Source organism: Phaethon aethereus (assembly GCF_964289735.1).
Source record: "Phaethon aethereus genome assembly, chromosome: 7".
Classification (NCBI taxonomy): domain Eukaryota; kingdom Metazoa; phylum Chordata; class Aves; order Phaethontiformes; family Phaethontidae; genus Phaethon; species Phaethon aethereus.
Genome location: NC_138583.1, coordinates 12,260,882 through 12,279,480, shown reverse-complemented (window position 1 = coordinate 12,279,480; position 18,599 = coordinate 12,260,882). Strand labels below are relative to the sequence as shown.

The window sequence follows — 18,599 nt, the reverse complement described above, 5'->3', positions numbered from 1 at the left end:
GGGTTAAAGAAAAATAGACCAATTGGTTCTAGTGCATTGTAATGCAACATAAAAAAATCTGCAAGGTGCAGTATTTTACATACCTGAGTGGAAATGTGGGTTAACCTCTCATATCTGAGATATTGCCCAGTAACCACTGACAAAATTCATTCTTCTTCCAAGATAAAATGCATCTTTTTTTATACTTTTCTGGGTCCATTCAGGATCAGAGACACAATTTTTGCTGAATTTCCAGTTGAATCACAAAGCAAGAAGCAGCAAATTTGTTCTTGTTCACGTCCGGTGTCTGCTTTATGAGATCTTTGTGTCTCACTATGTGCCCAGAGACTGCCCTATGCCTACAACTGTCACAAGAAGAATTATGTTTACACCGTTTTTACTAGCACAGATACTCCCAGGTCAAAAGTTTCAGAGTTGTTCAGAAGGGATATCTGGCTCTATAGAAAGGATTTAAATATTTTTCTTACATATCTGATTATATAAATGCTGTTTCAGTTTGGTTTTCAGAGTTATGCATGCTAATAAAAGCAGTGTTTGACTGAAATCACCAAAGGACCCAAGAAGGTGCTGACCATCCTCTGAGATGTGTTTTGTGATCTCAGTCTCTGCATGGACAGCCAGAAAAACAGGCTTTTAGTCAAAGGGATCAGTGTTTCCTATCATTATGAGCTGATCAGTCAGTAATTTTGCTACTAATGCAGATATCGGCATTTTCATGTGAAGGTAATGGGGATAATGAGTACTGGCGCTTTCTGCTATGTAAACAATAGTGAATGAATGTAATACGTGCAATCCCTAATTTTAATTTAAAAATGCATTAGAGCACTTCTTATCCTGCTCCTATATGAATTCTGATTGAATAGCATCAACAATGTACTTTGCCTTTTGTGTATTAATTAATTTTATTCTCTGTGCCACAGTATTCAAAAACAGATAGGCATCCTGGGCCTATTCTGGACAAAGTTATGGAGTCTAGTTTTTCAGGCCCTCAGTCTTTCCCAGAAGCCTTGTCTCCCGACAGAGGAACCCAGCCCATCCAGCAACATAGGTAAGCAAACGGCTGTCTGATGGGAGATTTGGCAGGCTGCCGAGACGTGTTGTTGAACTGGTGATACGTGTGCAGGATTATTGTGCGCTGTGACTCGGAGGACTGCTGAATGGTATGGTACCAACAGAGCCTCAGCTGACTCATTAAGCAGATGTCCAAGCATTTTCTCTAGCTGCAGACATAAAAGGCAATAACAATGCTCAGCGGCTTTATCTGCGTTTTGTAAAAGTCCTAGAGGAAGCATTTAAAGACACCATCCGAGCTGTAGACACAGACCGGTGAATGAATCAACTTAGTTTGAGAAACCATTAAAAACAAGACTTTCCTTATCAATGTTCATGAAGTTAATGACTCATTTGCTGCAGAAAGACATGGCTGCAAAATTCCAGCCTTTCTCACTGTTTCGTTAAACAATTCATGCTTAAAATGAATAATGACTTATTTATGAACACATGGTGGCCTTTGAAAACTAGTCTTTAAAAAGTTTGGACAGTTGTTTCTGAGAGGGAAAAAAGCGAAAAGTCACCCATCACTGGATGGCATTTGGGTTAGAATTCTGCTTACAGCCTTTTTGGATATAAAAGAGTGCAGATGCTTCATTACGGGACTAGAAACCAAACTCATGTCTGGTATAAGCAATAGTGTTGATGGAATGGCAGTGGTATTGGCTGGTCCAGAGCACACAGAGAGAGAAAAAAGGCTATGAAAATGAGTTCAGAATTTTTTTAGCTAGACACAATCTGGAGGGGAAGACTTACTTATTACAAGCATAATTTTTTTTGAAGTTACTAAAAAAAAAAAAGTCTGTGATGGCATGAGGTTGTGATCTAGCTTCTGTAGTATTTGGTGCATGTTCATTGCAGCCCCATGGTAGGCTACATGTTCCCTCTCTTTTGAATTAATGGTTTGCGTAACCCACCAAAGTGCAGCACATGAGCCAGGGAGGGATATTTGGGTCCTATCTACTTTTACCTTAATTAAGCCTTTAATTTGGCATGAAAAAATTATGCCAGCTGTCACATCAGATCCATTTCTTAGACCTTATTCTTTATTAAACAGAGATTTTCAAAATATGCTTAATAATTTTACTGAACATAAATGAACTATGGAAGTTGCCTGGAATGCTTTCCACAGAAATTCTGGGGGGAATTTTATCTCCATTTAGTCAAAAAGTGAAGTTTGGAAAAAAGACAGTGACGTTCCCTTATTTTTAATAACATGGTTGCAATATCCAAGTTTGAAATGCTTTAGGTGCTGTACCATGACATTACCTAAGCTTAAAAATGTATTAAAGACTGAAAATGTTTCCTCTGTTTATGAACGTCACTTTAAATAAAAGCTGAATGACTCTTTCGACTCCCTGTTTTCCATAGGGAAATTACAGAATAAACCACCCTGAATTTACAGTGAACTAATGCAGAATCCCAGATTGCTCACTTTAACACCTTTGCACACAGAATCTCTTTCCCAGGAAAAAAAAACAAACCACAAACCAAAACCAACCAAACAAAAAACAACCCACAAACAAACACGCTCCCCAACTGTCATCTTATTTGCAGCAGTCAAGAATCAAACTATCTTAAGAATCTTTGCTTCAGAACTGTTTAAGATGCGGAATGATTAGCTTAATTTATACAGAATTCTTTTTGTACTTTTATAACCCAAGATTTATTATACAAGTGCATTGCTTTATAAAACATGCAACAGACTTGAACATTTAAGACTTATAAGGCTGTCTTTAATTTATGCACCATGTGACAGCTTCCTGATTTACTCTGTTTCTTTAGTTTTGAAATAGTGTTCAACATGGTCAAATGTGACCAAATGAGGAAACTTCTTTTTTTACTGGAATACATTTTGTCCTAAACATCCCTTCGTTCCATTCCAAACCTGGTGTGAGCCTGGAAAAATTACAGCACCTCTGCAGGTTCTCTGTTTTATGCTATTAAAGTATATTCTTGTTTTATTTCTGCTTGCTACAGAAATATTTTGTTCTGCATCCAGACCTGTTTTCTCTGCTGGTGTTTTCAAGGATACTAATGATGGGTGATAATTTCTTTAAATCCCTGAAATCAATACAATTTTGGCCTGAGAGTAGGTGGGGAATCAATTGGGGTTGCTGGAATTTGACTGACAGAGATCACCTAGTTATTTCACTCAAATTATTGGAGGATAGCAATTTTCTGTCTTTGCCAACCTCAGCTACATGCAAAGAATTGCTGCAGAGATTGAATCGAAAATTTAAATCATACTCCTAAAATATTTTGCCTGTATTATGTACTGTTGTTATTCCAGTAGAAAAATTTTACATCATCTGCTTGCATATGTAAAACACCTAGTACTGTCAGAGCTGGAAAGTAACAAATGTGTTTAATCAGTAAGCTTCCTGTAAAGTATACCATGTGCTCCAAAATTCATCTCAGATTATCTGTTGATTTTAGTAAAAAGAAAACCCATACTGTCTTAATTTCTTACAGATAGAAACAAATCAGAGTTTTGTTAATTATGGGACTGAGTTGTGATCCTTTTGAATAGCAGTTTTCTTGGTAATTAAGTCATCCTGACTTTCATTCATTGATTCAGTCATCATTGGTTTTCGAGGGATACATTTCAGAGAATACCATGATGAAAGCTAAATGCAGAGGCTTTCAGCCTCCAGCAGTGGTATTGTCTTACAAAAATGCCAAAATAGGATAAACTTTCTCTAAAATTTAAAATAATTTATGTTTGCATTTTTAATGAACTTTTAACATCATGAAAACCATGGTAAAAATATTTTTTTTTATTTAGTAAGCATTTTAATCTTTATGCTCCCAATATAATTGACTCTGTTTAAATTAAAGGAAAGCGTAATTAAAGCTATTCTGTAAATGAGGCTATTGAATTTCAAAGAACAAGTATTGGTAAACTAAAGCAACTAAGAATGTAAAGGCAGAGGAAGCCTGAAAGGAAGAAAGTATAAGGAATCTGATATTTTCCCAAGGAAGAAACATAGTTTTCTGGAGAAATTTAGTAAAAAGAATGCCCAAAAGGAATGGGGTGTAGGGAAAGAAACCAGCTGTATCGCAGAGGGCAAGAAGTCATGCTTGAAGTGAACATTTCCAGGAATCATTGAGAGTTAAGAATTACTGGTAATACTGAAAGCAATCAATTGTTCTTGCTGTATAAAGAACAGGAGCACTATACAGGAAGAAGCAAAGCTGGTGGTGGGACAAAGATAATATATGAAGCAGTCAGGGCAATCCTGAATGAATATATTTCATTTTTCAGTTAGGATGATTATTTGAGGATGCAGGTAGCATGGGAATAGAATCAAATGTATGAAAATAGGCATTACTGCAATCAAAGTGGAAATAAAATGCAGAAATCAAAGCCCTTAAGTCAAGATGGTCTGGTTAATCTTGATCAAAGAAGGATCTGGAAGAAGAACTGGCTCATGAAATTTCAAGTCTGGTAGCAACATCTATCAAAATGGGAGCTGTGCCACGTGATGATGGAATAGCAAATGTGAAGCATTTAGGAAGAGGAAAAATTTATCGAAGGAACTGAAGACCTATTATGTTGATTTAGACTAGTCAAGGCTTTAGGACAAATGTGGGGGAAGCAGATTCTTTGGGTAGATATAAAAAAGGGTAAAAATTGTCATGAGGTTTACCAGCAGCAGTTCCTGCAACACTACACTGATGACTTTCTTTGTATTTGGTGTAGGTGAGCTAGATCTCTACACAGCCTCAGTCAACATTTGTTGTCACATGTGTCTAATGCCTAGTGGGAGAAAGTAGGGAGAGGCAGAAAAACTATAATGTAGATACACAGAGGTGGTTAAAAGGGAGATAATAAGGAGTTAGGTTGAGAAGGTAAGTGCTGGGCTGAAGACATTTGCCAGTGGACCATTAATGGAGCTCTCAAAGAATTAGTCAACGTTGGGCACAAGTTTTGTTTAATTTTTTTTTATGCAAGATTTTGTTGCAAAAAAGTTGGAACATACTGAAAAAACTAGTTAAAAGATAGACTCAGTACAAATAAGGATCTAGATATAAAGAATTAATTTAATAACTTCAAAGACTGGCATGACAGAAGTGCACTGAAGCTCAGCAGTACTAAATACAAGGTCAGGCATTTGGGTACTAATAACAAAATCTAAGAAGCAAATGAAGAAGAAATGTTTCAGTATATACTACTTGGTCAAATGATAATCAAGTCACAAAGTGATGCAGCTGTGCAAAGATACATAGGATGAGAGGAAGTATTAATCAAGACATTTTTTGTCAGAAACAATAAAACCACTTCATGAGACACTGTTGGCATGTCATTTGAACATAACATGAGAATACACCACTATTATCTCACCTGGTTAAAATGGCCTCCTGATTACTAGGGACTCAAATTGCATTCATGAGCTAACAGGAGAAATGAATAATCTGTGTTCCATAGAAACTGTTAGAGAGTCTGTCTCGTTTCAGACTTTCAAAAGACTGAAAAGAGTATATGACTGCTGCTTATATATACATCAGAGAAAGCATAACAAGAAGTAAAAGACTTATTTAAAACAAAGGAGTATGGTGGCACATGTGACAGTAGATATATACTCATCATAAATAATTTTAAACTAAAAAGAAGCCTCAACTTTTTCAATATAGAACAACTTTCTGGCATAATAGCCTGGATGTCATTGTAATTTTAGGATGGAGGTTGATCAGTGCACTACAGGGAGTATATGATGAAGTTATGACAGATGATTAAACTCGGTGCCATTGAGGTACTTTCGAATGCTCTGTTCCCTTTTTCTGTTGTATGTATCCGTCTGGTGGAACCAGGATGGTGACCAGATGATACAGGTAGCATTGAAGGATTTATAGAGTTGCAAAGTCCCCAGTCAGCCCCAACACGTGCTATTCCTGAATACATTAATATATAAAGGAAGCAGCAATGCTGCCATTTCAGAAATCAAGAGTAGATTTGTAGGTACAGGCTGGCTGCTGGAAAACAACTCCTACATATGCGAAGGGAAAAGAGAGTTTTGCGAACAACAGGCTACAATCCTGCTCCATCACCTGCGCTGAGAACCTGACCAGCTGTAACGGTTTGTAAACACAAGCTGGGAAACACAGGTCATCATGCCGCTATAGATGAGATGTTTTCCTAGACGGTACATGATTACTTTGCAAAGGCATGGGAAAGAGTGGTGTTCAAATGCTTGGGATACAGGACGCTATAGAGGAAAAAAAGGAGTAAAACTATTAAGTTCAGTTCTCTTAGGCCACAGCTTTTTTGGCATGATAATCTTCTTACAATCTTAGTATTCTTTTAATCACATACAGCTTTGTTGAAGTCCTGAACATTATGATAACTTTCTCCCTTTGGGGAGCTGTCTATAACACAGGCTCCAACAGAGACATGCTCATTGTGTGTCATCTTGTTCTTGTAAACAGCCTGACAAAAGGGCTTTGTGATACAGTGTTATTATTGTTGCATGGTATTTATTGAGAGATGCATATGTTCTCAGGTATAACAGATCCTTTTTATTCAAATGGAAAATTGGTTGAAAGCCTGAATAGTTGATCTGTACAAATGTTAGCAGTACGTTGTCTAACAGCCTAAAAATGTGGCTCCTAGGGAACATCAGAAGATGCTGTCTGTCTGGCAGCTAGCTCTGTCATGGGGGTATGTATTTACTGTTTGTCTTGCAATGACAAAACCCATGTCTTCAATGCTGGTGTTTACATCTCGTGATCAGTATGTAATATAATATGCCTCTCTTTATAGTTTTTTGCAGGTACAGAGCCAGAGTTATTTACAATCAATTTTAGAACTTTCCTTCTTCCCTCAACTTTGCATCTTTCTTTTCATGAATTACAATCATGAAAAAAGGGGAAAGAATAAGTAAAATAGTTATACACACAACCATGGTTATAAGCACTATTTATGTAGCTCCATTGTGCTTATTAAACAAGAATGGAAGTATTGGGATCCAGTCTAAAGTTTTAACAGTTTAATTGTCATCCTCTTGTTAATGCTTTTCATGTTCCTGTTGACAAAGTTACTTCTGAATGTGTTCATAATGTGATGTATAATCAATTTTGTTTAGTAATTAACTAAAAAGTAGTATAGGAAGATTCCCAGAGCTACTATAAATTCTGTGCAATTCTTCTCCTCTTCATGAACACAGTTAACTGCACTTGGGGGTTGTGTATGTGCCTTGAGAAGAGAATACTCCACCTGCTGAAACTTTGTTTTTACTCAGTTGCTCAACCTAAAGAAAACAATTTGCAACAATGAATCCCAAGTTCTTAATTAACTTTAGAGATGGTTAAACTACTTTCAAACCATTAATTCATCAGAACTGTATTTCTCCCTAGTTTGTGCATTACTTGTGAACCAGTTCAAGCATATTCTGATTTCTGTTATTCCGGAGTAACTGATTAATAGATTTTAAAGACATATCAGCTGCAGCTTTCCTTAATGGCCTGTTTTATTAAACCACTCAGTTATGTGGGCTGGTTTCTTTCACCCAGTTAGGCTGGAGTACAGGGAGGAAGAAACAATAATGGTGGCTGAAGGAGGATAAATTCCCGGAAGAGATCTGAAAGGCATTGTTTGCCTTAGAGAGAGGAACACTTCACCTGAGCAATAGAGCAGAAGCCTGAGAGGGACTGTATTGTTTTTGGGAATAGTATGCTGACATTCATAGCAGTTTTGTGAAAAAGAAAAAACTTTATTATGTTGGAATTACTTTTTCATAGAACTTTTAACAAAAATTGTTACTATCTTGTCTTTGGTGTTTCAAGCAATGAGCGTTACCCTGCAGCTTGCAGCTGCACTGTTTGTAAATATTTCCTGGTCCTTCTAGAGAATTTGTCTCGTCCATGACCACAAATGATTTCAATTCATTTTCCCCTCCATTTTTTCTATCAGAAATGTTGAAAGCATAAGAACCTCACATGAGCAAGAAATTGGTTGCTGAAGCTCTGTTGGTGCTGGAGCTGCTGTGATTGCAGGATGATGTTGGCATGTACCAGATGCCTTCAGTCTAAGCAGCCCATGCACCTTCAGCAGCCTGTAGTGTCTAGTGCTAGCTGTAGCAACGAGAGTTTCAGTGCAAGTTGAAGGAAGTCCAGATAGGTCATTTATATGCATCTTTGCTGCAGTTTATACCAATTATCTCAGGTATACTTGTAGGTGTTGCAGTTACGTCTATTACAAATGCCGAGCGCTTGTGAATTTGCATGTGCATGTTATTAGATGGGAGACCATGTGCTCTCATCCAACAGGGAAGATGCACAAGGGTATCAAACCAACCACAATTAAAGAATGCCTTTCTATTTTCAACTATTTGTAATCAGTCTAACGTCTGTTAAGTTAATCAGTTTGTTGACTTCTGTTGTACGTTGATGGATGTAGTACATTGATGTATATATACTGCAGTCAATAAAAAACCCTGAAATTCATTATCCATCACAAATTATTCATTCCTCTGAATCTTTTAAGATCCCCTGCTGTAATAATCTCAGACTTTCCTGAGCTGAAATTGTCAATTGTTTTGTGATGTGGTAGTGTTATTTTACAGAATACGAATTGTAACTCACAACTTGAACTCAGCCTTCAGAATAGAAAGGCCAGTACTTCAGGTTTTTTAAAAAGTTTTTTCACGGCCTCCTTAATCATTAAGGGAAAATCTGTTTAAGGAAGCATTGAAAATCCTTGAGGGAGTGCTATTGCTATGGGTTATTGATCTTTTCAGTTAAAAAGCACCAGGAAAGTAAAAGTGTGGAAAAGAACAGAGCAGAGACTGTGATGGAACATTGCTGGCCTGAGCAGTAGGGTAGAGACTGTGAATTTATTTCTTATGTTTTGACTCTGGGGAGAAAAGTTCAGTTTTCATGGAAAGGTACACTCCAAGAGAATTTGTCCAAGATACTTGGTCCAAGCAAGAATTGCTTTGGGAGTAGATGTGGCCGTAAATATAAATGAAGTTCCCACTAGGTATAAAATGCAAATTGCTTTTAAGTCACGTCCTAATAGGAAAAGAGATGCAAGCTTATCAAAAGTCTTTTGCATAGCTGAGTTGTATCAGAAGTTGAAATTATTCACATAACCAAAAATAATAACTCTTAAAATGCATCTGCAAAACCTATAGTAAAATATCATTAAGGATGTGACAGAATATTAGGTAATACATATGCATTTCTGAGACCCAGGAGATGTCAAGAGAAATAGGAGTAGCTGGAAAAATGAATAGCCAGTCACACCATGTAGTACTGCAAGCTCTTAACAGTAGAAATAGGTTATGTCTTCCCTTAATTCTGTGTTCCCTTATTTTTGCACTAGCAACAGTTTTATTTATGGTTTATATACCAAAACTATGGATTCTAGATACCTTTTAATTCCTGCACGAAATGGAAAAAATCTATTCTCCTTCCAGAACACTGCAAAAATGTTTACAAGAACAATTTTCTAAAATAAGTAGAAAACTATTACTTCTTTTTATCATATTCAAGTTTGTGTTATATCACATAAAGAAACAACACACTGTTTGTCAATGTATATAAACAAGAAAACAATAAGTACATAAAACAAGAATAAAACAATATAGAAAAGAAATCTTGTTCAACATGGAGAAAACTTATGTCATAGATGGTTTCTTCAAGCTGCAGTTTCATAAGCTTCACTCATATTCTTCACTTACATTTTTTTCACAATTTAATGGTGTATCCAGAAGCAGTACCTTGTAGGCTGATAGATAATATAACGGGCTCTCAATTTAAGATCTGGTTTTGAGCTCAGCTGTAGGTATGATGGGGCTGTGCTGTTTGATTATACTGTCTGAGTCTTCAACTCTATATAGCAGCATTATGGTACGCAGCATGGAAAAAAAGAGTCATCCTTCATCAAGTACAAGAAAACATTTAATAAACTAGGCAATTCTTCTTTTTCCTAGAAAAGAGGTGATGTATTAAATACGGCATAAACAGCAGTTAACTGTGGATTATAGCATTATATTTCCATAGAGAGTTTCTACTGATGTCGTAGACCACCACAGCAAAGTTTATAAAAACAGCAATCAATGTGTTATTAATCCTGAATCTTTACTTTGCAGAAGTTGTGCTTTTGCTGTGATAATTTTTGCTGTACTCTTGGTGTTGTCCTAGAAGTCTCTCTTCATGCTGCAGCCCAGGACAAAAAAGTGGGATGCTACATAGAAATGCCTTTCGGAGGACTCCTCCCTTACCTCGGGGTAGGTTCAATGGAATTACAGGACCAGCTTATCAACAGCTAGAAGAGTCAAGGATCACAGACCAGGACACAATACCCTGTCACGGGTGAGTAAGTGAGACAATTTGTGAGTGACTGCTGTTATGTGGTTAATATGCTTTGCCGTTACGGTCCTTCCAGCTCTGTTGTAGTGTACTGTGGCCCAGGGTTTATAGTACTGAAAGCAGAAGAACGTTTTCAGCATACTGGCTTTTTGAAGGTAATATGTTTTTATTTGGCTGGCTGCCCTTTTTAAGCTTTTCAAAGGCTGTAGAAGGAGTGATTAGAACAAACTGTAAGTGACTGGCGAGGTTACTCTGTATAACTGATGCTTTTTCTAGCGGTGCTGTGATGTTCTAGTAACTTTTGCACAGCATTTTTTTCTCCCATCAGCAAATAAGAGAAAATATTTCAGAAGACCAACTTTCATGTTTTTTTAAATAAATCTATGTACATTGTGAAGTGTGTTTGCTGTAGACTGAAGACCAATCGCTTGACACAGGTTTGCTTTGAAAATGCACAAAGAATCCAGTATTTTTCCTTTTTTAATTCAGCTTATTAGAATACTGAATGTGAGCTCCAGCTGTACATAAGCTCTGGATTTCAGAAGTGCTCCCAAGCACCTACAGCTGCCTTTGAAGTCTTTTGCAATTACTGAGGTATTTTGCATAATATTTACATATCCCTCTAGATTTCCAAAGACTTTCCAGAATCACTGCAAATATATTATATGTAAAACTATGAGTGATATTTGGAATGGAATAAAACAACACCAGTTTCATTTGGACATGTATAAGTCTCAGCGAAGTGCATCAAAGCGAACAGTTACACTGCGAGAAGGCAGCTGTACATTTTGATATCAGAACTGGCTTTATGAAGTGCAGAACTGAGGTCACCTACGTGTTTAATTTTCTCAGGGAAGAAAGGAGCTTTTATCACTCTCCACTGACCTCCTGGGAAATGACAGCTAGAAGTGCTGACCAAGAATAAGTGTTGTTACACGTGTGTGTCGTTGCCTCCCTCGCCGTGCATTCCAGCCTGCAGCAGTCAGGGGGACTCTGTGAGAGGGGCACTTGGCTCACTAAACGTTTTGTAGCTGAATCTCCCTAACAAAGTTGGCCACAGTAATTAGGAAAGACAGATCAAGAACAGGGCTTACCTAGGAAGGGAGAAAGCAAAGCAGCAAAAGGTTTGGGTGTCTGGTGTCGTCTTTTAAAAAGTACAGATTCGTCTCATACTTCTTTCATTGTTACTATTTGCTGCTTCTAAGGAAAAACTTGTTTATTACTTCTTGCAGTAAATATATTATTGTTCATTTGTGCGATAAACTGTGTATAATTCCTTACAAAATGGTGACTCCTAATGCAACCCTTCCTGAAAGGGGCAGGCTAGCAGCTTTCCCTCTTCAATGGCAGTGTCTTGTTACACGGGCTCTGGAGAGTGCTGCAGCCTCTCCCTAGGTTGAGAAGTGAGGTCGAAAATGGCAGAGCTGCCTTGTGGGTAGTTGTATTTACTCCTCTCTAGGAAATCAGTTGCAAGTATCAGCTTGTACTGGCCTATACTTTAAATTTGAAGTTCTGCAAAAGGTTGGTGTTTGGATCAGGCAGTGACCCCTTCTGGCCTCAGTCCACTAAAGCACTTCATCCATATTTTGTGCGCTAGGGATGTCTGTAGAATTAGATCTTCATATACCGACTCTAATGATGGGACCTTTCCCTGAAGGAGTCCTCCGAGTGCATCAGCAGCTGGTCTTGTGACAGGGAGTCACAGCAGTCTGTGTATATCATAAATACAATACCAAAAGTCTTCAACTAGTACCCATGGAAGTGAATTTTTAAAATGTCAATGTTAGGCATGAAAACAAAAGCAATTCTTTGATCTTATTTTATTATAATCTTTTACTGATGATGGTTTTTATGAAAATTAAGTCTTTTAAGAGCGTAACAAAACTTTTTGCAAGTTATTTAGTGTGGCAGCGATGAAATAATCTCTTCAACCAAAATACAAGTACACATCTTATCTCTGAACAAAAATTAAAAAGAATTCACTAATTTTACTTTTAAGTGGAATTCTTCTAACTTACGAAGAGGTTTCCCCAAAATCACATGGTTTTTTACCATCTAAATATCTGCTAGTTTCGTAGTGTTGGTATTCTCATTAGATTTCCAGCCCAAACGAAAAGTTCCCTTGTCCCCTGCAGAAGTTACACGCTTTCCTTCTTTCCTTTTCACCTCCATCTTTCCCTCTAGGGATGCACAAATCAAAGTGGATTAGCTCCCTAATTCTGTGAGCCTTCTGAAGTTCATCCATCGGCAGCTCTGGCTGAAGTTTAGTCAGATTTTGTATGTTTATATTTGGAAGAAAAGAGGCTAATTTACCTGATTAGTTTTTGTCTAGTCCTGTTAAAGGCTCCTCTTCCCATCCCACATTGAGAACAAAGCTTTTGCTGCCTTCAAGAAGCATTATTTGCAACAGCATCTATTATTTGTCAGATACAGCTAATATCAGTTACTTAATCAGTATGCTACCTGAAGGACTAGACAAACCTGCTTGAAATGAGGGGCTTAAAGAAAACAAATCATCCCCATGCCAGTCACATCTCAGAGACCAGTTCGAGTCCCTGAGGGTGTCACGAGTTTACACGCAGTCAAGTGGACAGGGTTTGATTGCCTGCTTTCCGTGACAGCTGTTTGCGTTACTCGGTATGAAGTGTTAGTAGTAGTGCCTTACAGCCTGTGAACGTGTACACTTAAAGATACAAATGTGTTTACGTATACACCACCAAACCTGTCTTATCTGCAGGTAGAAAACGGGGTGTGTCTATATAGGTATGTGTGCTTACAAGGCTGAACCAGAGCCTGGTAACACCGCTGGAATGACTCTCATTCAGCTTAATGCACCTTGTCATCAGGCCTGAATACTGAACACCTATAGCAACAGGGCTTATAACAAAGCTATTGGTACTATGCTAAATAAAAAACATTTTGTATTTTAAGTTCTGATCTCTTCTGTCTCTCTTTAGTATCCGTTTTAAGGAGGCAGTAAAATTATTATGCTTCAGTTTCATTCTTTAATTTAGACTCTTAAACACTGTGTGAGTATAATATCATTACTGTTGCATATTTATAAATGTTTGAATTTCTTTTTTTGCTTGGTTTTAGGAAGAGGTTGGAGAGAGAGCTGCACTTTGAAATATATGCACATGAATGAATTTATTCAGACAAAATCATTTTTTAAACAAAAAAAACATATCTTAGGAGGAACTATAGTTCTGGGAAGGTTAATGATAGGAAAATGTAATTAAGATTCTGCAATTATAGGTCTAAGTCTCAGTCTACTGAAAACAGCAGCAGTCTGATGTCACAAGTAGAAGCGTGGATCAGTTTGTAAATAAACCGCTGAGTTTCAAATGGTTTAGATATACTATCCCTACTAGTTTAATACCTTGCCTATTGCTTACAGTGCATGTGCTTTAATTCAACCTCTGTCCTCCTTTGAAAGCCCTGTGAGCACAGGGCAGAAACATGTAATTCTGGCATAAAATTGGTGTGTCTATCTGTACTTCAAAAAATATTATGGAAGTATGCCAGGTATTGCGTTACATGTTATTGTTGCTGCCACTTAGTTTTCAAAATACCAAGAATAATTGAATCTCTATTATGAAATTGGCAAATGTTACTGTTTTCTCACCAAACCCATTTTAATTCAGTCTTTTCTTGGTTTTGCTTATATATCATCCATATAATACAGCCATTGCATGTGAAATTCATTAAAAACATTCACTCCCTTTGTTTTCAGGGTGCAGCCCAGAATATATTTAGGGCCCGAATTACCAAAAAAGGGAATAATGCAACTGATGCGATCTCTCCAGCTATAGTCGTTTGAACAATTATATAATAAGCAAAGGAAACAAGAATGGGCACAACCCAAAGGTCTGCACTGTTTTGTTTTTATTTATTTTTTTTAATTGTCCTTCCTCGGGAATAATATCCCTCGTCAGTATTTCATTCATACTGATTCTTGAAAACTGTTCTAAAAAGGCCTTCCATAAACGGCTAGGAGTGTGTAGTGCAAATGTAATTAACCAAACGCTGCGTCTCAACTGGCTCAGACGTAAAATGTAAGTGCAGCGGTACAGCATGCACAAGAAGTTCTAGCACGTATCCAAAAAAGCCGCTTGCTATGTTATTCTCCTGGGTCCCACTTCCCAAAGCAGTATCTCTTTCCATCAGAGAGCAGCAAAGATCACAACATCCCCTCCTTATCGCAGAGCTCCCAGCTGTGTTTTCTGGTCTTTTGGGGATGCCTGGAGAGTTTTCGTACAGGGACTGCATGCGGGCACGTGTACAGGTTAATGTGTCAAGCAGTTGTACAAACACGGTGCCGCCACAGACGAGTTAATTACAAGTCAGCGGCGCTCTGCTGGAAATGAGCCTAGAGATATCTCCTCCTCTCTCTCCTGTCTGACAGCGCGCCGGGAGGATGGGGCCAGAGGAAGCCTTTCCAGTTAGTTAGCGTTGTGCGCTAATATTGGACTATGGCTGTTTCGTGCAATTCACTTTCTTTTCCCTAGTTCTCTTTCTGCTGATGCCAAATAGCAGCAAGGCACGTATGAGTAGAAGGATATCCCTAGTGAAGTCCAGCAGGCTTAAGCAGCTTTCAGAAAAATACCCTCCAAGTCAGAGCTCAAAGCACCTGCTTCCACACCAGATCTAAATGTTGCTTTCCTCATCCATGGATAAAACATATTAGACTTCACCATTAGCTTGCCTTATTAAATAATGATATAATCACAAAGCTGATTATAAATAAAATATGTTACGGTGCTGAGGGGATGTCTGTGGTCCTTGGCAATCATGACTAGTAGATATAGTAGCTTTCAGAGCACCAAATTTCTAGTAATATTACTTCTCAGATGGGAAACATCTTTTTTTTTTCATTGTTTCCTTTATTTTATATTTAGTATGCTTTCCGTTTCTGTTTTTTTTAAGTATTTCCTGTAATGTTTCCTGTAAAGCACTTTCTGATCAGAATAATGAATTTGGCTTTGAAACAAAATGGAAATATTGATAAAAATTCACCAAAGTTGCCTCAAAATAAATAAAATCATGCTATGATATGAATTAATGGAGGATAAAGGAATATTTTTGAAACACAGGTTTACAACATCAAGAAAACACAGACATTTGCTCAAGCCTAGTATATTAGCTCTATTTCCAGATGAGATCTAAGGAAACAAATCAGACCAACATTAGGAGTATGGGCTGTTGAAAAAAATACGTTTTTCAGAGGTGTGCTGCACTTAGGTGCTCTGCTTGTTTGAAGGGGAAGGACAGGAAATTATTTCTGTGTAAATAAAAGACTACTCCTGCACCTTTAGGTGTTTTCCTAAAATAGCCATTTGATATTGAGAGTTCTGATGTCGAAGAAAGCATCAATCCATTTCCCCACATAGGAACACAGGAATGGAATTTCAAATTTCATTTCAAAGAAAATTCATAATACAGTATAACTCCTGAAATCTTTTTAAAAGGAATTGTCATTATTCTCATATACTGGTGGGCAAAATGAGACTGAGGGAAAAGCAGTGGTGTGCCACCGGCAGATCCGAGAATCAAAAGCAGGTCTCCAGAGTCTGTTGTTTTCCCCAGGGCCACACTATTACCAAGTGCTCCTAGTGTGAGGGAAAAATGACATGTGTCTCTTCAGCACAGTTCACTGAGTCTCACACAGCGTTCCTGCTGCCAGTCGCATCTGACTGTCTGACGTACAATAAAAACAACCTTTTTGTCTTTTCCAGGTATTCATCCAGTGGTTTAAAAATTCCTCAGAATACTTCAATAAATATGCAACTGCCTTCAAGAGAGACAAGCTCTTATTTTAATAACGTGGATCAGAACGACTCGGTCGCCTATTCATCTTCAAGGGCCAACTCTGTTCCCATCATCCCGTCTGTGGGCTTGGACGAAGCCTGCATGCAAGTGCAAAATGTTTCTGAAGTAACAGGCATCAAATGGTGCAAAAACTCCTATTCAGCTGAACTTGTCAATGTGAGTTCCCCAGTCAGTAATGGTCTTATAGCAGAACAACACGAAGTGAAAATATTGCTAGAAACTGTGCAGGAGCAGATTCGGATTCTGACGGACGCGAGGCAGTCGGAGGACTATGAACTGGCAAGTGTAGAAGCAGAGAGCAGCGCGAGCGAAAACACGGCCTTTCTGCCCATGAGCCCTGTGGCCAAATCAGAGCAAGAGGCACAATTTGTCTTAAAAAGCGAAACGCAGAGAGACTCGGTATTGACCAAGTGACTTTGTGTGGGGGGTTGTGGGAGGGGAAACGAGATCTGTGCATTCGATGCTTTGCTAAACAAGAAGGGAGGAAATTAAATACAAATTATTTATATGCATTAATTTAAGAGCATCTACTTAGAAGAAACCAAATAGTCAATTGCCCTCATATCATAGTGTTTTTTAACAAAATATTTTTTTAAGGGAAAAGTTCCAGGAGGGATGAAGCGTACATCAGGTGCTTTCTAGGCAGGATTACATATGCAGTTTCAGTCACAGAGCGTTGTACCATGGTCCCATTCAGCTGTCCAAAGGCTTAGGCTATGCATCTTTTTTTCAGTAAAGGCCAAGACCATTCTTGAATTCCTTTTCTGGTTTCAGAGCAGCACAGAAGTGAGCTGCTGGCCAGGGATTCAGACCCCGAGGAGCAAGCCCCGTGACCCTGGCACAGACCCGGTCCCCTCTCCCTGTCTCCTCTTGGTTCCAGGTTCATACCATGGAAACAGGCATGCAGACATCTACTTCTGAGGTCTGGTACCTACTGTGGAATGACAGTAAATCCCTAAATTGAGCCAGATGCTTAACTCTCAACCTTACTTTAATGTGTCAGTCAGCCTAAGAAGTCAATGGAAAAATTTAGGAGCTTTGGATTTGGCCAAGTGTGGAGTGGGATTGGGCTCTGTAGAGATGCAGTGGTCACGGGCCTGCGGCTGCACTATCTTCTGAGCTTTGCCTATCATCAGAGCTGCCTTGGTGGAGAGGGAGGAAGAACAAGAGAAAGTGCAAAAGTGTTTATTACGACAGGTTTGGTTTTTGGTTTGGGTTTTTTTGAGTGGGAAATTAAATTCTGTTGTTTGTTACTGACCCTTCAACATTTCTAAACTCTTATACTTTGAAGGCATTTATAAGCCCTCAAGGAGCACTTCTGAGTGTGTGTGTATTTTTTTTAACTTACTGTTTATTGTGGGTTGTTCAGAGAAGAGTCAGGGAGATCCAATATGATCAAAATCCAGCCGGTAAGTGTCCAAGCTGCCCTGATTTGTTCCTGCTTTCAGTTCTCCAGTCACTTTAATTAATCATGGCTTATGCTTGTGAACTTTAAAGCTTCTACCCTGCAGATGGTTCAGTATGGGCAGACCCACAAGCATGCACAGATCTGATTCGAATGGGGCTATATAAGAGCAGATGATTTCCACGAAATCACTCCCTGCAGAGGATCAAGGCCTTAGAGAAGAAATGTCATTTCCTGGTTGCTGTATCCCAATCCCATTATAAGCATTTTTTGCATTTGCTTTCGAGTCTCTCTCCATCCCATAAATTGCCAATAATGCAATGAATTTGGTTCACTGACACACATGTTACTGTTTTTATTAGTATTAAAATGTCTTCTTATTCATGGGGAAAAAGAAAATTAACTATAATAAATAATTGCTAAATAGTCTTCCCTGGTTAATGTCAGAAGAGTGATTAAAAACAAATTTACAGTATATACAGAATGTATTAAAATATTCCTTTGCAGCAAATTAATTGTTAAATTTATTAATGTGCCCCAGACTTTTCAGTTCACAAGTCTCAAGAATTACCAAAATAGCACAATTGATCACACAGTGCTGCTGTATGTTGAGTCAGAATAAAGCAATATTTTAACCTCTGTCAAGTAAATTTGGAACAGAAATGCTGAAGGTGTATGTAATTTTTTTTTGTTAAAAAAGGCAGTAAAAAAAATTACTATTCACAGTCTTCATTCAGCAAGTCTTATTTTGGGTTTCTTTTGCGGTTTTGTTTGGGTTTTTTTTAAGATAAGGTTGATGAAATTGTCTTGTTTACAGAACTTTCTATGGCTGTAATCTTTGCTGTGTGTTTTCAATAAAAATATATTTGAGGGCAAACTATGCTTTATGCCCCAGGATGGAGCACGCCTCGTTCGGACACCCTTCTTCAAAGACACAGAGCTTTTGTTGTAGCAGTAAGGTGGGATCTCCATGAGGAGTGGTCTCACCCTGATGTGTTTC

At 38.1% G+C, this 18,599-nt stretch overlaps 1 protein-coding gene across 2 annotated transcripts in view; it reads left to right on the top strand.

The window, feature by feature from the left end:
• Nucleotides 1-16,608, top strand: part of NRG3 (neuregulin 3) — a gene marked incomplete at its 3' end in the record, with an annotated part of 410,289 nt that extends 393,681 nt beyond the window's left edge. For both annotated transcript variants that reach the window (XM_082002522.1, XM_082002521.1), the window contains exons 7-9: nt 921-1,048; nt 10,198-10,368; nt 16,101-16,608. In XM_082002522.1, the coding sequence (XP_081858648.1) occupies nt 921-1,048; nt 10,198-10,368; nt 16,101-16,608 (807 nt within the window). The remainder of the gene's footprint in view (nt 1-920; nt 1,049-10,197; nt 10,369-16,100) is intronic.
• Nucleotides 16,609-18,599: the final 1,991 nt, after the last annotated feature.